This window comes from Parasteatoda tepidariorum, chromosome 5 (assembly GCF_043381705.1).
Source record: "Parasteatoda tepidariorum isolate YZ-2023 chromosome 5, CAS_Ptep_4.0, whole genome shotgun sequence".
Lineage (NCBI taxonomy): Eukaryota > Metazoa > Arthropoda > Arachnida > Araneae > Theridiidae > Parasteatoda > Parasteatoda tepidariorum.
The window spans coordinates 22346414-22370159 of NC_092208.1; the positions used below are offsets into that span (position 1 = coordinate 22346414).

Genomic DNA, 23746 nt, shown 5'->3' on the forward strand with positions numbered 1-23746 from the left:
CATTGTCCTGGTGGTAGATGCCATCATTCTGAGGAAAAATCATTTGCATGTAGGGGTGGACGTGGTCCGCAAGGACAGATACGTACTTGTACTGATCCATAGTGCCTTCCACAATGATGAGTGCACCCAATGAATGCCAGGAAAACATTCCCCAAACCATAACGCTCCCTCTTCCAGCCTGCAGCCTTCCGGCAATTGTTGCAGGGTGTTTGCTTTCAGACGTTTCACGCCGTATACGCCAACGTCCATCAGTCCCATGGAGCTAAAATGTGATTAATCGGTAAAAGCCACCTGTTATCACTCTGTGGACGTCCAGTTGCGGTACTGGCACGCAAATTCCAGCCTTCGTCACCGATGAACAGCAGTCAGCATGGGTGCATTAACCAGGCGTCTGCTGGGGAGGCCCATGCGCAGCAACGTTTGCTGAACAGTTGTTGAGGATAAACTCTTGGTAGCCCCTTGGTTCATTTGGGCTGTCAGTTGCTCAACAGTTGCACGTCTATTCGTCTGAACGCATCTCCGTAGCCTCTGCCATCTTTTGCCCGTGGTGTACCACATGTGCCATGCCGCTTGTTTTGTATATTGCCATTTTGCCAAGCACGGTATACTTTTACCACGGCGGCACGCGAACAGTTCACAAAATCAGTCGTTTCCGAAATGCTTCCACCCTTGGTTCGAAAGCCAATAATCATGCCCTTTTGGACGTCGGATAAATCGCTACGTTTCTGCATTGCGCCAACGACTGAAATGCTTTTCGATGCCCTAGGACATCCAATATATACACTATACTGTAATGTGCTGCCACATGCACTCCGTAATTGGTTATTTAACGTTGACGTCGAAAGTAGGTGATGGTCACATTAATGTGACTGGACTGTGTATATTGGAGATGAAAAAATGATTGAAATAAATTACCCTCAATTAAATTACTTTTGACACTCCAGTCCTTACATTCATGAGAGTGTTTTTTTAATACATCACGCAAAATTACGAACTCCTTCAATAACTTGATCTAAAAATCATGTTATTTGCATCTAAATAATTTTAAAAATAAAAAAAAGTACGTACCCTATAATTTTGAAGATTTTCCACCACGCATGTCAAGCTCACATTTCGTCCTGCCGTGACTGTGATATTTGGGATTGACTCGGCAAACGCCGGTTCAGTCCCTGTGATATCTTGATTGGATAGAGCTAAAATAGAAATAAAAATTAGTCTTGAGTATTTAAACTTAGGCATATGTTAAAAGAATATAGGGAATATCTAATAGTCAGTTAACCCATTTTTGCACGCCGGTCCTTTGGTAGGAAATTTATATTTTTCAAAAAAAAAGGAAAAAATTGTCTCTTTTATCACGTGTCTTTTATCATAGGAATTTTTTTGACAGAAATAAGATAATTAACAAGATAATATCTCATATTGTACTATGGAGAATATAGACAGATAGGCATTTCGAGCTGGATCTGAAATAATGAAGCAGAGCTTTTCAAACGCTAAAATGGTAGATGCAAAAAATATCGCCTTAATAAGAACAAGAATTTGCACAGTGTGGAAAAAAAACGAATCACCTTGAATAACTTATAATGACACAATGATCAGACTCGATCTTAATTGTTCTCGAGGGTGACTGCATGTTAGTGCTCAAAATCACGAAATCAGACACGAAAAGATCCTCTCTCTGAATAAATAAAACTATGTTAAGAATCATATTTTAATATGTATTTTTAACAAGCAACCTGCTAAATATTTATACGATAGCCCTAAAAAACAGTTGATTTCAAAAGTGTTTTATATCTTAGATACAAGAGTAAGGAGTAAATTTAAATGTAAGAATGATAAAACTATGTCTCAATATGTTTTTAACACTCTTTTAAATGGGCCTTATTTTATTTTTTTAAGACATTGAACAGTTATATATATATTTCTTCAATGACTTTGGCTAAAACTAAGAAAAACATGAATTTTTTAGACAAGTTTCAGTTTAGTGTTAGGAAAAAAATTGGTTAAATATCTTTAGTAACCTGTTTATCACTTTTATATCAATTAAAAAAACGAACATCTATTTGTATTAAAGTTTTTGTCAATGAATGTAATTATCAAGTTTCAAAATTTTATAAGAACAAAAGCTTTATTAATAATTTGTTTAGTACATTATAATACTGAAAAAGGAAGAGCTAGAAAATGTACAAAAATGTTTATAGTTTAACAAATTAATTTTTTAATTGTTTTCTACGAAAAATCGAGGTATTTTTTTAGAATTTATTTGTGAAGAAATCGGTAATCTGATTAATGTCATATCTTTGGAATCCTTTTCATTTGTTCAGCTAGTGAGAAAACTTAATCTGCCTTACTTTCTACTTAAAAGAGTATTTTTCAGAAAAAGGCATTTTTCTTTATTCTAAAAATAAAATTAAAGCTAAAAATTCTTTAGCAGTATATTTAAAAAAATGTATACTTTGTTGCAAAGTATTGAGAAATGCCAGAATGTTTCAAATTAAGACAACTTTTTCGAGACAAAAAACGATACTGACATAAGAAGTAAAGAAAGAGGTAATCTTGATTGATTTTTTGTCACTTTTTGCTTGATTTTGAAGCGAAACATGTCTACAGACTGAATTCGTATCATATTTTGTTTACTGTACAAGTTTTATACTTTACAGAGTGTTATAAGGGATGAGAGAAACTTGCAGAATTGGAAAGTTAGGAAGTATAAACTTTTTTTATATATTATATTTTGTCAAATGTTATTTTTTAAATGTTACTTTTTTTTAAATTGATAAATAAGTTTCTAACTTTCTTTCGAAATTGAAAAAAATAAAGAATGTGTTATGGTTATGAAATTTATGTAGCTGCAATACATTTTGAAAACTAAATTAAACTTAAATAAATAACTTAAAACAATGAATTTGTCTTCAAAATGATATTTTTACTATCTTATTAATTTAAAAAAGAACTGCTTTATCATATATTTTGCGTTCTTTTAACGCTAAATTTCTTATAATAAACTGTTCCAAAATATTATAAAGTTTACAAAATTTTTGATTAAATTTTTATAAGACTGAAATCTTTCATCCCATACCTATATTGTATATTCGGGAGAATTTTACAGAGAACCGCTAGATCATGAAATTAATTTTCACGCCATTTTTTCGATAAAAGCATGTATGAAAAACACTAATAAAAACTTAAATCAGGCTAAGCATTTATTTCAAATGGGAAATAATATTCGATCCCATGAATCTTCTGTTATCCATATGGCTAAAATGTGCAGATGCGTTTTTTAAAGAAATTAAGAAGTTCAAAAATGGAAAAATTGCCTTGGATCACAAGCCTAGTGACTTATTGATCTAAATGAAGTTGCCATTAACATGGCCTAAACATAAAGAAAAAATTTAAATAGAATTTAAACTTAATTAGCTACAGTAACTTGCCCTTAAAAATCAAATTTTTGACTGTAAATAACCCTCAGATCAAGGGCTTCGCAAGCTAAGAAATTCAGATAATAATTTCTATAATAATATAATACATTTTGACTTGTACTCCACCTGCCTTTATCTCATGTATTTCATATTTCTCAATGAAATACATCTTGTTGATTATAGGGTTCATATGAAAAATAAAATTAGATCATTGATAGTGATAATTTTATCATTATTTTTATTAACATACGTAGATGTTGGGATGGATATAATGCTAGTGTTAATAAATGTCAATTTTACCTTGAATCCCACGTGTTTCAGAATATCGAATTTCATTAAAATGGTCCTTTGTGCCGCCAAGCGCATGTGAAAAGCACAAATAGAAAAATAAAATAAAAATATAAACTTTTTAGCTCCGCAAATAATATAATTTACTAATATTTAAGATATTTTGTACAATTTTTTTCAAAATTGATTAGCATAATATTTTTGAAAACAATATTTTTCAGCTTTCCCCATGTTTGTATATTCATATATCATAAATCTCCACCTGCAGGAGGCTGTTTAACTGAAGTAATGAAATAAAAGGTAATTAGATTATTAGATAAGATAAAAGTGAGTTAGATTATTTGATTGCAGTGTTTATTCACTTATTTTTTATATTTAGCAATAGTGAGCATTGTTAATCTATTTTATTATTAATTTCAAAATTTATGAATGGAATTTTATTCTTTGAAGATACTTTCCAAACAACAAGCAGGAAAGCGCTTCTATCATAATTGGTTAAGTTAGCATTATTTATATGCCTACATAAAAGAAAATTTTGCTCGTCTGAGGCTTTTATTAAAAAAAAACTTAAAAATGATTAAATATTTGAAATTTTTCTGACGATAGTGAATTTTTTCAAATCCACAATTATAATTCGAATTTTTAAGTTTCAATCCAATTAGGATAACAAGAAAAACCTCTTTTTAACGAAACTAACTCGCTATCGTATAGCACATTTGCATAGGAGCTAATCAACATTTAACATAAAACACATATAACATTTTGCCCTACTTAAATTGCGAACTGCATTAACGCTGCAATTTCGTGCACCGTACCTGTGCATGGTGCTTAAAATTTAAAAAATGGACTAGCCAGAATAACCTATTAATCTAATCATCGAATCTTCACGTTTTAAGACGTAGTAATTGTTCAAGGGGGTGAACTCAAATATGCTAATTAATTAGTGCAAACGATATTTTAAATAATGAAATCAGTGACAAAACCTATATGAAGTTAACCATTCGAAGGATTAAGATAAAGTTTAAGTACTAAGGCATGAAGATCCGATCATTAGATCAAAATTTATTCAAGGTGGTCCATTATTTTTTTTTTGCCAACTGCTCAATTCACGTGAAATTGAACTGCAATCTCATTGCACACTTGTGAGCCTTAACTTGGCGTAAGTAGCGCGTTAAATTATTTAAAATATTTGGGAATTTTTTTTTAACTATGTTTCTCCGTTTAAAATATCTTAGTAAAAACTAAGATATTTCAAAAGTTAGTCTTAGTTTATGCTTAGATATCTTTATTTTACTAAGTTTGAATATCATAGTTATATATACACTAAGAAAAAAATTGGCAAACACAACCAAAGTATATTAACGTTTACAGTGCTTCTGGTTCTACGGGAGCACCAAAAAGCTCGTTAATTTTTACCGAAGAGCTTTAGATAAGATCTTGCTGAAAATAACGATGAACTATTGCTTTGTACTATCTGATAAAATTTGGTAACTTATCGTATCTTAGAACATAGCATAAAATCATTCATTCGGGTAATTTCACCTTTTGAAGTGTAGTATTTTTTACTAAATGTATGGTAATAAAGACGAAAAGACTGCGAGATGAATGGTTTAAATACTGTTTATCTCTTATTTATAATGAAAAAAAATTACTGTACTATCAGAAATACTGTACTACGTACTGTCGTCACCAATCGGATACTGTACAAGAATTTATTTCTTCATGTAAAAATAACTTGATTTATAATAATAAAAAAAGTTTATGTGACATTGTTTCGATTTGCCATTTTTGCCGTAGTACCATCAGATAAATGATCTATGAAAAAAAAAATTTCTAACACACGACGACATACTACTAATTTATTTATTTTAAATACCTTTATTTAGATTATATGTTGCAAGACCGAATTCAAACAGCATTTTTTATCATTTTACTTTCTAAACATAACAAAATTTACTGCGAAACAACGACATACTAACAAAAGTTTTAAAAAAATAAGCAGTATAACTTTTTTTTTCCGTAAAAGGGGATTGAAAAAGAATTTATGAGATAAAATATATGACGTAAAGGAAGAAAAAAAAGGAAAGAGATTTAAAAATACCTAGAATCCTCTGCAGCTTAGTCCAATGACTTTTGACAGCTGATAGTCGTAAATCGTTACAAAAGATTCACTCCTGCTCAGTCGATGGAGGAAGAAAGTATTTCCTAAAAGGCTAAACAACTTGGGTGTATAAAAGTTTACAGCGATCCAATGCTTCAGTGCTGTAGCCATATGTTTCCTGACGGATGTTTTCCCGTTTCTGGACGAAATATTGATTTTTCGATCAAGAAATTTATTTTTTATTTGAACTGTACATTCCTGCACCACAACATTTTTAAGCCTAATGACCAAGAAAACGAACACCGAAGATTGAGCTGTCTGTAATAGAATTATGGGGCAATTTGTAAAAGCAGGAAAAATTTACTGCCTTAAGTTTTCTCGTAATAAGTAGAGGGGGCTACAAGCTCTGAGTGAGAAAAATCTCGCGATCAGTGAAGCAATTTATTGAGTAGGAAAAAAAAATATGCAAACATCTACCTTCCTTACAAATTAACTGATTTTCCATATTTTCATAAGCTTAGGCAATGTATTTATTTTCATAAGCTTATGCAATGTATTAGATTTAATCTTTCTGTAGCCCAGACCCCAATGTTAAATTAACACTGAATTTTTATTTCAGATTATTTTAATTGAAGTGACTAATTTATTTTATCACTGGCAGAATTAAAATACGATCAAGTGTTTAAAAAGAAAACTGAGCTTCTTGATTTTGCTTTATTAACTACTTTGAACTTTTATTTTATTTTTATATATTAGAAAAATTCGATTTGGGAATATTTGATCGGAGAGCGATCATGCTTTAGTTCAGATCAAAATTGCGATCTGCGGATGGATGGATTATTCGTGAATGTGTGTTTTCCCTATAAAACGGGCTTTGACGTATTTGTGTGGTAAAAGTCGAATTATTTCTCATAGAGGACTGGAAGACAAGAAGTAGCACACCCCTCTGTCTGAAAGTAGGAGTGTCAGTGTTGGCAAGTTTCGTAAGACAGCAACAATGTCTCTGCGAATTCGATAATGTATAAACCAGATAAATGTGTGAGAGAGCAATTTATTTTTAAGTTAACACCTAACCGAATGTTCAATTTAAAATTAAAACTTCGATAATGTAATTTTTTTTGTTGATTTTTTTCCAGATGGCGCGAATTCGTTCTTGACTTGGCTGCTGCCATACATAAAATATAATAAAGGTTCACCATTGCGAAGCTTATTTTTTCATTTGTATGATAAGACTAATTGTGTTTAAATTTCTTAATATATTTCAATTATATTTAATATTTTCATATATAATTTCCACCATTTTGTATTTAATGTAATATATAATTATTAATTTGTTTGATTTAAAGGCCACATTTATTTTAAGAATTAACATGTGTTTGCTTCATAAAATATTTGATCTTACTTTTATTTGTATCATGAAAATAACTTTACTGACTTTTATGCATAGTGTGCCTTATTGGTATTATAAACATTCGCTTTTCTCAGAAATAGTCATTTTTTTTCATTTAATATTAGGTTAAAATTAATTTTTTGCCTAATATTAGAAATTAAAAGAAGTAACAATAAACTCTCTTTGGCAGCAAGACTGTTCTCATTTCTCCATGTGTTTTTGACGACCAACTATCATTCGGAGTTACAAATTGAACAGGTCTCAGGTTATAAGATCTGCCAATTTAGGAGCATTTACTTGAAAAATAACTAACTGTTATGATGCCTAAATTCGCAGGTATACTACTCTATGCTAAGAGGTATGAAAGTTCTCTGTAACACGCATAATAAAGACAAAAAAGGGATGAATTAAAAAAAAGTATCTCATTTGTCCCTCACAATATGGGGTAAATTAAACAAGCAGTGGTTTAACCCCTTAATGATCTTATTTTTTTCAACAAAAAAAAAGAAAAGAAAAAACAGTTATAGAAGTCCCTATTTTTAATTCAAGAAAATTATTTAAAAAATGTTGTATATTCAATATATGTATTCATTTTCAATTTTTGCAATTTTCTCTTTTTTAATCCTGAAATTTAAAACCCCATGCGTACTCCATATCCATGTAACTCTGTCTCCATAATGTATACAATATTAAACAGTATTTTTAACCATGTGTAGTCACAAAAAACTGTAGCTGAGCTAAGAGTACGAAATACATATCACATATATTTGGATAGTGCTGATATCTAATTTAAAACAAACTATCTGCAATTACATTAAAATAGTCAGATTCATTTATCGAGTGCGAAAAATGAGAAATATTCCTGATACAAGAGATAGATGGATTTAAAACATTTTGTTCCATTACTTTTGAACGCTCTACCCTGGAAATAGCATGGGCACGAGAAATAAGTGATGAAATCTCACCCCGTGAATTTGAGTAAAATGGTAAATGGTAAGTAAATGTTAAGTAAGTATAGTAAGTAAATGTTAAGTAAACATAGTAAGTGAATGGTAAATGTTAAGTAATGGGTAAAATGTTAAGTAAAAACAAAAATCAAACACTTGATATTTTTTATAACAGTAATTACGCAAGTTTAAAAGACGATTATCACTGTTTCAATAATTAATAGTTCAAAAAATAAAATATTGTTCGAAAAAAATAGTTATTTTTTAATGCGCGTTATGCAGTTAATTACTGGATGGAAAAACATAATTCAATCTATAATTTGAATATTATTAGCAACTATAATTAAACTTATAAATTTAGTATAGAAAATTTGCTATGTTAACTAAAAAATTAAGTCTGAATAAATAAACATTGTGCATTCATCTTTTAAAATATGTTTAAAATTTCTGACAGATTCTTTGAAATAAGTTACGGCCTAAAGCAATCACTGACGTTTCTTTTTTTAACATTTCCCTAAAATTGAAATTACTTCCTTCCTTTAAAGGTCCCGTAATAAAGTAACATATTGGGTCCTGTGCGCACTTGATTCGGCTTTAGGTATAAAAAAAAGCTAGAAAAAGTTCGGGGATCTTATTAATCCACAAAACACTGAATTAAAAGAATCATAATAAATAAATACAAAAGTAGAGAAGACTAACGAAGTTTATCGCTATGAAGAACCACTAGATATAACATTCAAATTACTAGTTAAAATTACAATTACTAGTACAATTACTAGTTAGAATTACTAGTTCTGTGATTGAAGCTATGAGAAGTTTAAATTTGTATTGAAATAATCTCAGACATATGAACCAATCTTAAGATATTTAAAAACTTACATTTACCTATTAAGCACACACAGCTTTAAATATGTCACCCGAAATATTACCAAACTGGGAAATGATAATAATGGAAAATTAGTAACTATGAAACGCAAGGCGATATTTTTAAAATTGGAGTTAAAATTTTACTCAGCAAAAGTGGTACAAGTAACCCTGGTAACCAAAATAAAGAGAAAAAAATACGTAATTATTTTGTTAACATACATTAGAAATCACTTACTGCGCATTAAACATTTTTGGTCAAAATTGTTAGTATTATTTTAAATATTTTTGTTAATATTTATTTTTAAAGTATGCTACGTCAAACAAATTTGTTCCAAAGGTATTTTTTTGATACAAACATTCGAAAATTTATAAATCTTACACAACACCACACCGCCTAATGACACGATACTTTCTTCACAGTGCCTTAGAATTATGAAGAAAAAAAAATTCAAACTGCAAAATGTACCACTAAAACGATTTCGAATTGTTGATTTCTCTTAGGAAATTTGGCATCATTACCATCACAATCTCACTATATCGTTTGTGATTCTTGGTTATCATCCCAGACAAATTAGTAATGTGATAATTTAATGCGTCAAATTTAGCTCATATATTCTGGAATGCACGCAATGGGCAAGCAAACACGCGTGCATGCTTATATACATCATTCACGAACAGGACAAACTGACCTTATCTCCAGGCAATTACAACGCCATCTAAAGTGGATGCTTGTGAATTAGTTGAACAATTAAAGGACGGGTCAGGCAGTAAGCAACCCCTCCATAAGCTGCTTTAGTCACGTAGGGAATGTCTATCACTGTGGAGATAGATGATGAAGGACATATAAAAAATTACTTTAAGATTTATCACACACTTATTACACAGTCATTTTCAAACATTACCTTGTATAGATAGATATTTTGCAGATGAAACACATTTTTAATTTCGTTAAATGCGGTGGAAGCTCAGTTATTTTGTTTTTAATCTAATGAAAAATAATACTCTTATTGATGTCACAAACAGTACTCTGCAAAAAATTACGAATCAAATTACGGGCAAAATTACCAGCTCTATACCGTAATTTTATCAGTAATATTTATTTTATTATAATAATTCAGTGATATTATTTTAGTTTTTACTGTAAAAATTACAATATGTAATTTTGTTTTGTTCCGAAACATGTGTTGCGGTAAAAATGGATTCTACGGTAAAAAGTACCGGAAGCCTTAACACCGGTACTTTTAAAGTTTTTTTTTTAAAGTGTACTTTTTTTTTACTGTATGTTCTATAAGGGTTCTTTAAGGGAGAGGGCTGATGTTTTGGAAAAGAGAGGCATCAGAATTCTCCAGGCTCTTAGTAGCCCAGTCCTCTTTTCAACTTTAAAAAGGATTGTCAGATCAAAAATCAATGGTGATTGCCATCACCAATTATCAGAAAGAGTGAAAACCAAAGTGTGGAGAGATCTTCGACAGAACACCATTCCAGACTGGCCACGCCGCGAAGCGGTGGCTCTGTTTCAACTATATACCGGACATGACTGCCTATCCGCGCTCCTGTTTCGTTTAGGGCTGTCACCCGATCCCTATTGCACTCTGTTCAAGAGCCAAGCTGTTTTGGATGGCGGTCACATCCTGAGCTGCAGGGCCCTCCGCGGGTCGTCGTCAACCGAGCGATATTGGGAAGCAAGAGTGCTCCTGAGGAAATGACTTTTTACTTTCTTGTTTTGCTCCTGTGTTTTTACCTTTTAAGCTGTCAATTCACCTCTGCTATTTGAAATAAATAAATCTATAAGGGAGTTCAATATAGGAAACGGACACTAAGCGGATATGTAGAGCATAAGGATTGACAATCGAACAACAAAGCATAGCCGAAGAAGGATGGTGAACCTCTATATTGGCCTGGTTAATCAAACGCATTTGAATTGGTCATTTTATTAATTAAAATTTGCTTAAATTTCAGCCAATTAGACATTTTCTATTATTTATTATTGAAAATTACTGCCCTTAAAATATTAACCCTGCTGCTTAACCAACGGCTAAAAATTTTTACATAGTGTTACTCAAAACTTTGAACAGTCAAGATCGTGATGTTTTATAACTATAAGCCTTTCGTTGTTATGTTTACGAAAAAACAGAACATTTTTTAATAAAAATATGAACATTAAAATAAAAAAGGCATGCAATTGCGTAGGAATATCATTTGGTAGGATGTTTAATGGTATGGGGTCGGAGCGGTTCTTAACAGAGATTAAGCAATAAAGATTGGAGCATGCATATCGCTCTGCTTTTTTTCTTTCTTTCCGTTATATCCCGAATGCGTACAAGAAAACTAGACAATTAACACAGTGAAAACTCTTAAGACACTCTTTTCTTCATCTTTGCCTGGAGTCACAGTTCTCAGATATCTTTTCAAATCTTCAGATCAATTTTGTGTTGTTTTTTTTACCACTGAGAAGAGCATGTCTAAGAAGAGCAAAAAAACAAACAAACCTGCAACTATAATTAGAATATCACTCTTGTTATAAACAACTAAATTATCCCGCACAGCATCAAATAGCCTATCTGAAATGCTGTTTTAATTGGTTAAGAGATAATCTCGCTGGGGGTTCATATATATAGGGAAATTTTTTGATCACCATAAATATTCTAATCTGATTAAACAAATTAAACAAATCCAACACCTCCTTTTTTGTCAAATTAAACTGAAAATAGCTTTCTTTTGTTGTAAACCGCTATTCCTTTCCACTCATCAGACAAAATTATATTCAATATTTATAGATTCTAATTACTTTAGGCCTACTCAATCTCGATAATAATTCTTCAGATTCATAAATAAATTCGAATTTTTAATGATTAAAAGTTAATTAACTAATAGAAAATACGATGTTTTTCTTACGTGACAACAAAATAAGTTTTTTTCCACGTCAGCCACACTAGCTATTTTTGTTGTTAAAACCTTCTTCCAACAAAGAAAAACTACAGTGTTGCAATTTGGAGGAATAATTCAAGCGTTATATTCCGTAACAAAATCGTATCTCATTACATGCATTATTCATAAATCCAACTTTTCCAGTCTTGCCTTTTTGTAAACATATGCTTCGCTATGATATCCTTTTGCCCCTACAAAATGTTTTAACTTTTGACAGTAATAAATACTTAGAACACTTTTCTGACACATTCCCCTGTGCAACCCATGAATGAATGAAACAGCTTGGAAAAGTTGTTTTGTCGAAATTTGTAAAACTTTTTCCACTCCTGTGACCAAATATGAAAGTGCTGATGTTCTTCCATGGGGAAATTGTTTCTTAAAGTAATCTGGTTTTGAAATAGTTTCCACATGCTTATTTTTATTTTTTGAAAAGAATATTATGAAATTGAATTCTGAAGTAGTTTATTTCTTAATATGTATGTAGGATTAAGTAAAGAGTTTTTTTTCTTCTTTTTTTAATATTTTCCAAATCTACCCACACAAACAAAATTAATCAAGGATAAAACAAATAAGATTCTTAAAGAAGAGATAATTTATGAATTTATAAAGAAATTTTGAAATCAATGATAAAAAATTCTCAGTTATTCTCTTCATTTAATAAATTAATAAATTCATATTCATCATATTATAAATTCTCATCATTTTATAGGTAAAATGAAGAGAAAGAGATCAACCCAGTTTGGAAGCAAATATTTAAACAAACTTCGAGGGGATGACCCATCTCTTCAGGATGTTTTTTTTTCTTTCTCTCTCCTAATGCCCACCTATAGAATGACCTAGGTCATACAGGCATCTGAAGGGCAGGTTTGTTGACCATTCTTTCAGGGGCACCATATTAGGTGGTCCAACGTTGCTCCCACAGTAAGGACAGAGAGCACAGAGAAGGAAAGAACATTCATGCCCTGCCCGTGATTCGAACCCAGAACTTTTCTGATGCAAGAGCAGTTCCCTAACCCCTACACAGGCCGGTCGGCTTTCTTCAGGATGTAAGTAACACAAAATGAGAAATGGAATGAGAGGCTGCTACAATTAATAGAAAATCGTCCGAATAGTTAAATCAAGATAACTGTCAGAAGTTTAAGCTCCTGAATGTTGATGTCATTTTTTGCAGACTCCCTTACTTTTCCCTAACTATTTATGCAAGTAAAAAAATGTCACAGACATTTGAAAAACTCATTTATTAAAAATTTCGATTCGTGAAAACAATTCATTTGTATATTTATGAATTATTTTTCTTTATTTATCTGAAATACGTTCGGATACTATTTGATTTTCTATATATTTACGTTTCGTTTACGGATGTTTTGTCTAAACTTATACCATAATTACCAAACTGACTGCTGCAATCTGTCATTCTTTTAATGACAAAACTCTAAAATCCTAATCTTAAAAATATATTTTTTCAAATAAAGCAAATTTGTGTCTGATTTTGTAATTTAAAATATCCTCTTCACAAGTTGCTAAAAATATTTAAATTTAGTTCATGAGACCTCTGAGATTGCATCATAATGCGTGACAATAATGTTATTAAATAAAAAATTATTAGATGTTTAGTTTTTATTAATTTTTTTTAAAAATTCATTTTATTTATTTATTTACATATTTGTTTGCTTATTTCTTCACTGTATATTGAAGCGCACTACTGATCAAATATTCCTTTTAATTAATTCTATTGTTGCAATTTCGAGTCTAAAACCATAGAATTAAAATTAAATTATTTTACATTTGTACTTCAATTGAAATCAACTCAAATTGAAATCGTATAAGCAAGTAAAAAGTTTCTAGTTTTTTTTCATTATGTTTCACCCAATTTCCTTACTTAGTAAAAGATCTTAAGATCAAAGTAAGAGATCTTAAAATCTAAGAAAGAGATCTTAGTACATGTAAGAATATTCCTTCATATACATACTTTCTTACTATAGAACTTAGAAGCGAGATCTATATTAATTCAGAGCTGTATGTGTTAACTTTAATTACAAAAATGAATAAATAAAATAAATATTTGAAATAAAATAAATTAAATAAGTAAATAAAAATGAATATAGAAATTAATAAAAATAAATGAATAAATAAACAACTAAACATATTAGTTAGATTAAAAAATTTAAACTTCTGGCGCTCCTATAAAAGGGTGATGTATCGGAAATAATTTGAAGAATTTTTTACTAAGAAGTATTTTTTTTTTCTTTTATGGAATCAAATTTCTTGTCCCGATAACAAATTAACTGTAAACTAAAGATGTTTGAAATAATTCTCTTGTAAAAAGATCTCTTGTAGAAAGAGTTTTGCCTTGTAAGTTATACATTTTAAACTCTAAATATTTGCCTACTTTTATCCAAATGCTATTTCTTTGACTTATTATTTTTTTCTTCTTACAGTTTCACTCCGTAAAATCATTTTTCAAGGAAATAGTTCCATATATTTCAAACTCAAACACTCTATCGAAGTCAATTTTTTTAGCAAGGTTTTGGGAAATATTTTTTTCCTGTAATCGAATTTCAAATATGCAGAAAGTAAGTCACTCGGGAATCAATTTTTGCCGTCCCTTTACTCGCATGTTTCTCCGGAAAATACTTCTTTTGAGAATTTCCGAAAAGAATACTTGACTTTAAAGAACACTACTTATCCGTCACGTTCTTATGCAAGACAGAAATAAAAAACTTATAAATATTTTATAAATATTGCTCCAAATATTGACAAATGAAGCCATATTTGTATACTTTCAACTGTCAAACGAAGAGCAATTTTAGAAGACANGTATATATATATATATATATATGAATGAACTATAAAATTGCTATACCAGGAGAATGCCATGCCACATTTGTAAAATTCTCATGACAGATTAAACGTGGTATGTTATGTAAACAAATTGATTTTCAGCACATTAACCAAAAGAGCGAGAGGTGTTACTTATAAGCAACGGAGTTCCTGTGCAACAAAGGCACGCACCTCCTATCGAAATAAAATAAGGGAGTAAGCAATACAAGGTGAATGTTGATTGAAATATCTATTTCTAATAAATATCTAGTTTCAAATTGATCATCAAAATGTGACCACTAACCAGTTTTAAGTACATAATATTATCTTAGATGTATTTTAAGAATTCATATTCTTAAGACTTTTATAGAAAATTCTGTTTCCTCATATTATTATTTTTTTAAATAAAGGCATCAAGCAATAAAATATAAATTTCAAATAATATCGCTAACTGTTCCATTGCTCTAAAGGGAGAATCGAGTTAAAATGCAAAGAAGGGCTTGAAATGAATCCCATTTTGTCCAAGTTCTCTTTATCAGGCTTGTTATTGGATAAAAAGAACATTTGCTTCAGATCATAATAGTTATATTGAATAACCCGGGTATTTTAGAATCTTCCTGACCAGAAAATCAATTGAGTAAAATAGATAGAAAAGAAGAATGGAGATCCTTTCAAAATATTGCTACTTATTTCTTGCTTTCTGGATAATGATCCATGGTTTCTGTTTGCAACACAAAATAAACACTCAGTATCTTAACACTGACTGACTTTGTATCACTTTCCTATGTTTCTTATATAAAATACTACAAGCAATTCTCAAAAATATTCAAAGAGCCTCTAAATTACGACAGAATAAACATTATTTTAATTTTTAAGGAAATTACCTTTTAAAAACATACCTGGAACTAATAAAAAATACCTGAAAAAAACCTTTAATAATTTACCCGAAAATTTATTATTTGTAGCAAATATGATCATCTGATTTTTCTAATTAGAAATGGCAAAAACCTTATTAAGGGGCACAATAATCCTTATTTTCATAGACGTAGTCACACTAAATTTTTTAAATGCTTAAAAAATATAATACTAATTTTTTTTCTTCTTTTTTTCAAAGCAAAACAAACTCAAATTAAAAGCTGTAAAAATAAATTAAGATAATTGCTAATAATTGCATAAATATAATTTTTTTTTTATGCTTAGTATTTTTTTTTCTTTTTTGATATAAGGTGCATGAGCTTATAACAATAATAAATTTGCTATTTTCATAACAAAATATTAAAATAAACTTCGAATAAGTAGTCTGAATTTTTTTTTTTTTGAAAACGGGATCTTCTTATTATTTGATTTCCCCTGCGAAATTTATTGCTTTTATTTAGTCTTAGAAGATATTGCTGCTTTTCCACGCGCATTGCCATAATATGTCATTATTTAGGATAATTAAATGTAAAGTCTATGATTATATGATGTCATTTGGTGTGAGTGAGCGTAAGATTGCTCATTTAGATATACTGCAATATACAGAGATTTTTCATTATCGTACTATATTTTATAGGTCAGAACACTAGAAAGATTGAAGCTAAAATAAATATATCTGTATATATTCCGGTCTAGTTCAATAACATTTTGATTTGCATCCTCTATATCTTTGAAATAAATATACCTCCTGAAATCGAATGTTTTCAATACGGGTCTAAAATGAAAAGAAAAAACGAAATAACATGAGTGTATTTTGAAACGAAAAACAAACATTCAATAAAAATACCTTAGAACAGTCTAACGGCTGATCTGTTTATTCACTTTCTATAAACATACCTTGAAATAAAAATAAGTACCCGTATTGCTTGAAAGATCCCGAGTACTCTGTTAAGATGAATATTTTACATTAGATAGTAAACCAATGCGCTTTGAACAAATGACATTTGCATGTTGTATAGATATTCAGAATAAGTATCGTATTTTTTTTTACAGTGAATGACCATTACTTTTTCTATTTTTACATGCGAAGTACGATTTGAAAATACTTATCTTTCGACAAATAACAACAGAAAAATACGTAAAGATTAATTTTAAGCTCGTAAGAAACATGGGAAGATATTTCTGGCAATTTATTCCGATGACTATTGTTTTTATTAGAACTATTTGTCGAAACATGCATTTGATGCCTAATATAGAAACTGGTGCCTTACTATGAACAACCAGGAATGGAATGGAGATTCCTGTCTGTAGAGTGAAACTGAGAAAGTATGGTAACCTTGGAAGTTCAATAACGTACCATTAACACTCGAATGGAATCAGTCATTCTAGGATAACTAATTCTACGAGCGTGGCTAAAATTTAATCTATAACAAGATTACTTAGGATTTTCTTTTTAAGTGTGGCAGAATTAGCCTGAATGAAAAGAAATTAAATGAGTTTGTAAGATTGCGAAATGAGCTAATGTTATTTATATAATATTATTGACTAAATATAGTTTTTTTTTAAATGTTTCTTAAACTAAGAAATATTTATTATAAATAAAAATTTTCGATTATTATATACATATTTTTTGAAACATGTGTTAGTTGATTTTCAAGGTAACATTAAATTTGCGTCATAAACTATTTTTGCATCTTCTAAAATAGGGGGACAAGCACTTCCAACAGCAAATGAAAGTAAGGAGACGAATCATAAATAAATTTTTTTATTATTGACCATATTTACTAGACGTCTTTTCATTGGACTATTAAACTATTATAAAAAAACTCTCGTTTTAAAAATATGCATATGGCGCAGGATAATGTTATGACAAGTGAAAACAAATTAAAAGCAAACATACACTGCAACCAGGTCGGTCACACGAGGTCAAACTAGTACAAAAGAAGGGTTTTTTTTCGAACGAGGTTCAATTATTTATTTTTAAAGGAAAATGCCAAAGGCAAATTCTAGAAATTTTTATGGTTGAAATAAAGCTGACCTTCAAGGCAGTTACTGCAAATATGAAAAAACCTAAAAAATTATGTGTTTTATCGCTAATAATTTTTTTTTCAGAATAATTTTTTTAATAAAAATTAAAAGAAGAAATGCTTTTATTAAAAATGCCTTTGTACTTTTAAAAAGAGAAAGCAGATAGTAGAATTTTAAGCTTTTTCAATGTCTAATTGTAATTAGGTCCTTTTGAATATATACAAAATCAAAAATCATAAGATCTTGACTTCAAGCTAAAATACGTTGAATTAAAACCAAAGAGGGTAATTATGCAGTCACAGACTAGGCTATGAAGAGTGAACTTCAGATTTAATTTATTATTCATTAATTTTTTATGCTACTACTTGAAATAGAAATAAAAAAACGCAGTCATTTGCGGCTATTCATATTTAAATTGCACTTCAGCGTTCGGACACCCTATCATTAGCTTATAAAGTGAAAATGTCTTTCTTTCGAATTTATTCCTAAAAGAAAGGAATGAACATATTGAAATTGGACAAAAGAAGAAACAAAAATGATTGGCTTCGAATAATTAAGTTTAGAAGAAATAAAAAGGTATTATGTTTTAAAGAAAAAAAAAGGAAATTAGTAATCAACTAGATAAATTTTTTTCTAGGGTAATTGTAATTAACAAACTTTTTATGATCATTCTCAATGTTGTAATTGTCTCGAATTAAAAAGAAAAAAAAAACATTATGTTAGATGATATTTATCGCGTTAAATCACATTTTTTTAAACTGCCGTACTGATATAACTTTTTAAATGCACTTAGAATACACAGGAGTAAAAAAGTTTAAATTTGTGCAGTTTAAAAAAAACACTTAAAAAACTAATATTATGGAGAGAAACAATCAAAAACATTTTCCCTCTTTTTATAATTTATTTTATGTTTATCAGCTCAAAAGACAAAATTTTTCATGCATGTAAATGCACAATGGAGAAAAATAGTTTAAATGCACATGAACTTTAAGTTATACAAATAACATTCAATCACGCATTATTTTTTATTTAACAGTTTAAAATATGTAACTAAAATCTTTGTGAATTAGTGGAAAATTTCGGCAAAAACGTTATGTCCTTGAAAACTAACAAGACATTTTGAAAACTTAAGTTAGATTTCAAATGAAGGGTGCTAACTTTACATATCGCTTAGAAATGGAATAATAATAGAGGAATCTTTCTTTATTGTAATTTCTTCGGCTAACTTAAAATACTTCGACTTTTTTTAATAAAAATTAGAGAAAAAAAACTTTTACACAGAAACGTAGTCAATTCATGATAATTAGTTGCCATCCCTCTACGATCTTGCACTATATAAAAGAACTTATTTACTTATATATTGCACAACTTATTTACTCATATATTGAACTTTAATTACTTATACATTGCACGCTTCCCCAATTTTTTTTCAAATTTTAAAGCTGAAATGTCATAATTAATTTTAAACTGCTCTAAAATTTTTTATTTAACTTTAAATATTTCTACAATTACAGCAAAAAAAAAATAAATAATAAAAAAAAAGACGAAAAAATTAGTTTTTTTTTTAATAAAAATATCGATATTTCCATTAATATTTACGCTAGGCTTATGAAATTTTCTGCAATTATTGTATATATAATCGAAATAATTGTTACAAGTTTAAAATTTTTTGCTATATTTTTTGGCATAGGGAGTTCAAAAACACTATTTTTCATTCTTTATCTATTATCGGTTCCGAAAGCCTTTAAAAGCTTTAAACTTCAATAATTAGTAGGAGATATTACATGATACAAACACTTCTGAAGTTATGAAAGGAATCTTTAAGTATTTCCTGAGAAATATTTAAAAAAAAAACCGGATTAGTACGGAAATTTTCTTTTATTTTGTCCAGTTCCTGTATCTGTATGTAAGTCTAACCTGAATTTGAATGCGTGGTTTTTTACCTTGAATACCGATTTTCATTGCTTTTGAGTTTATTTTGTAAGTAAAAATCTTAATGTTTTAATTTTTTTAAACGTTCTATTTTATTTAATGGATGAACTATTTTAATCAACTGTACTATTTTAAGTACAATTTAAAGAATTCTTCGTGATCTTTTGGATTTTCAACTTTAATTTTTGCACGGAGAAAAAATTCTGGTAAAAGTATTCTGGTAAAATTATATTAATAGCATTTCTGGTTTAAAAGAATAGAACTCTGATTAATAAACCGCAAATATACGGTATTTATAAACCATTCATTTGGTAATTTTTTCGTTCATAATATATCGGTTTACCGGAAATTCTGATTCTAAAAATTATATTTCGACGTACCAAGCATTTAGTAAAAATTAGAGAACTTGAAACTAAATTTAGCTGATTAAATCATTTTTATGCCATGCTTTAAAATATAATGATACAATTACCAAATTCAATAATATTTACCAAATTTTATTTAATGTCCTAAAATCATATATTATACTTTAGCCAAAATCATTACCAAAACGCTCCGGCATAGATCCTGTTCTCCCATAGACCCAAAAACACTGTAACTTTTACCATATCCTGGTAATGAGGATTTTTTAGTAAGCAAAATGATCCTCTTCCTATTTTTTATGTCCATGGAGAAAATATTTGAAATTTTTTATTTATTTTAGATTTGTCATATTTTTTTTCAAATTATCAATCTCTTCCGTTACCATTGATGGTGAAATGTAAGATAAGAATATTGAGGATGTAAAATGCTGTTTAAATTTCAGAGTTATTTTTTTTAAAAAAAATGTTATTTCTTTTGGCTATTCAAAGCATTTCGATTTAAATTACTGTGAAATTAATAAATTAATAGCTCCCATAGTTGGAACTAACAAAAAAGCCGTTTAAGGATGAAATGGGAAAAAAAGATATGCTTAAAAAACTTCTAACTTTTCCTTAAAGCCATTTGTAAAGAATAAAATATATAAATAATTTAAAAAGAATAAAAATTAGTCAGATATGTAATTAAAATAATTTTCATTTGTAATGAAATGGAATTAATNTATTACAAGAAATTCTCAAAAGTTTACAAAGAGCCTCTAAATTATGACAGATGAAACATTATTTTAATTTTTAAGGAAATTACCTTTTAAAAACATACCTGGAACATTCCTGCAAAAAGTAACTTTTAAAAATTTACCTGAACAATTATTATTTTTAGCAAATATGGCCACCTGGTTTTTATTAAGGTGCACAATAATCCTTATTTTCATCGACATAGTCACACTAAGTTTTTTAAATGCTTAAAAAATATTTTGATACTGTTTTTTTTTTTTTTTATTTATCTATTTTTTTTCGAAGCGAAACAAACTCAAATTAAAAGTTATAAAAATAAATTAAGATAATTGCCAATAATTGAATAAATGTTATTTTTTTATGATTAGTATTTTTTTTCTTTTTTAATATAAGGTTCATGAACTTATAACAATAATAAAATTGCTACTTTCATAACAAAAGATTAAATTGAACTTCAAATAAATAATACGAATTTTTTTTTTTTGAAAACGTGGTTTTCTTTTTATTTGATTTCCCCTACGAAATTTATTGGTTTTATTTGGTCTTAGAAGATATTGCTGCTCTTCCACGCGCATTGCCATAATATGTAATTATTAAGGATTATTCTATGCAAAGTCTGTGATTATATGATGTCATTTGGTATAACTGAGCGTAAGATTACTCCATTAGGTATGTTGCAATATACAGTGATTTTTTATTATCGCACTATATTTTATAGGCTTTTGAAAAACCTGACATTGGTAAAAATATAATATCGTGGCATTAATATAATAATACTATTATATATATATACCTAATTTCTTCGTTTCTGTGAAATTTATCATACCAACGGTGCAAAAAAAAATTTTTTTCAGGTAAAAATCGTCTTCTTTTTTTAATTTGTAATTCAAAAACTTTTGTTTTGTACGACTTGATTAAACTCTGACAGTAATATTTAATGTTCCTTCAAACANATAATTAGTAGGAATATATATGTATACATGAATACTAGAAAGCTTAGAGCCAAAATAAATATATCTATATATATTCTAGTCCTGTTCCATAACATTCTGATTTGCATCCTATATATCTTTGAAATAAATATACCTCCTGAAATCGAATGTTCTCAATACGGGTTTAAAATGAAAAGAAAAAACGAAATAACAGGAGTGTATTTTGAAACGAAAAACAGACATTCAATAAAAATACCTTTGAACAGTATAACGGCTGATTTGTTTATTCACTTTCTATAAACATACCTTGAAATAAAAATAAAGACCCCTATTGCTTAAAAGACCCCGAGTGCTCTGTTAAGATAAATATTTTACATGTGCTCTGTTAGATACTAGTAAACCAATACGCTTTGAACAAATGATATTTGCATATTGCAGATATTCAGAATAAGTATCGTATTTTTTATGAGAGTGAATGACCATTACTTTTTCTATTTTTACTCGCGAAGTACGATTTAAAAAAATATATATTTCGACAAATAACAACAGAAAAATATGCAAAGATTAATTTGACACTCGTAAGAAACATGAGAAGATATTTCTAATAATTTATTCCATTGATTATTTTTTTTATTAGAACTACAATATTTGTCTAAACATGCCTGTGATTCCTAAGTGGTTATAAAAACTTGGGCCCTGCTATGAACAACCAGGAATGGGATGGAGATTCCAGTCTGAAGAGTAAAAATGGGAAAGTTTGGTTCCTTGGACGTTCAATACCGTACCATTGACACTCGCTTGGAATCAGACATTCTACGATAACTAATTCTAAGAGTGTGGCGAAAATTAAATTAATCATAGGATTTACTTAGGATTTTCTTTTTAAGTGTGGCAGCATTAGCCTGAATTGAAAGAAATTAAATGAGTTTGTAAGATTGCGAAATGAGATAATGAAATGTTGACTAATTATATGCTTTTTCAAAAATGCTTCTCATACTAAAAAATATTTATTATAAATAAAACTATTCGACTATTATCTATATTTTCTTAAACATTTGGTAGATTATTTTCTAAGTAATTTTAAATTTGCGTCATTAAACTATTTTTGCATCTTCTCAAATAGTGGGACAAGCACTTCCAACAGCAAATGAAAATAAGGAGACGAATCAAAAATAAATTTTTTATTAGTGACCATATTCACTAAACGTCTTATCGTTGGACTATTAAACTATTATAAAAAATCTCGTTTTAAAAATATGCATATGGCACAGGATAATGTTATGACAAGTGAAAACAAATTAAAAGCAAACGTACACTGCAACCAGGTCTGGCATGCGAGGTCAAACTAGTACAAAAGAAGTTTTTTTTTTCGAACGAGGTTCAATTATTTATTTTTAAAGGAAAATTCCAAAAGTAAATTCTAGAAATTTATATGGTTAAAATAAAGCTGACCTTCAAGGCAGTTACTGTAAATATGAAAAAACCAAAAAAATTATCTGTTTTATCGCAAATATTTTTTTTTATTCACAATAATTTTTTTAATAAAAATTAAAAGAAAAAATGCTTTAATTAAAAATGCCTTCGTACTTTTAAAAAGAGAAAGCAGATAGTAGAATTTTAAGCTTTTTTAATGTCTAATCGTAATTAGGTCCTTTTGAATGTATACAAAATCAAAAATCATAAAATCTTGACTTCAAGCTATAATACGTTGAATTAAAACCAAAGTGGCTAATTAAACAGTCACAGACTAGGCTATGAAGAGTGAACTTCAGCTTTAATTTATTATTCATTAATTTTTTACGCTGCTACTTGAAATAGAAATAAAAAACGAAGTCATTTGCGGCTATTCATATTTAAATTGCACTTCAGCGTTCGGACACCCTATCATTAGCTTATAAAGTGAAAATGTCTTTCTATAGAATTTATTCCTAAAAGAAAGGAATGAGCATATTGAAATTGTACAAAAGAAGAAACAAAAATGATTGGCTTCGAATAATTAAGTTTAGTAGAAATAAAAAGGTATTATGTTTTAAGGAAGAAAAAAAACGGAAATTAGTAATCAACTAGATAAATTTTTTTCTAGGG

The 23746-nt window shown here is 28.9% G+C and overlaps 1 protein-coding gene across 1 annotated transcript in view; it reads right to left on the reverse strand.

The window, feature by feature from the left end:
* The window catches only part of LOC139425621 (neurotrimin-like), a 54442-nt gene that overhangs the window by 20350 nt on the left and 10346 nt on the right, over positions 1–23746 (reverse strand). The window contains exon 2 of the mRNA XM_071181012.1: positions 1069–1193. Coding sequence (XP_071037113.1) covers positions 1069–1193 — 125 coding nt within the window. The remainder of the gene's footprint in view (positions 1–1068; positions 1194–23746) is intronic.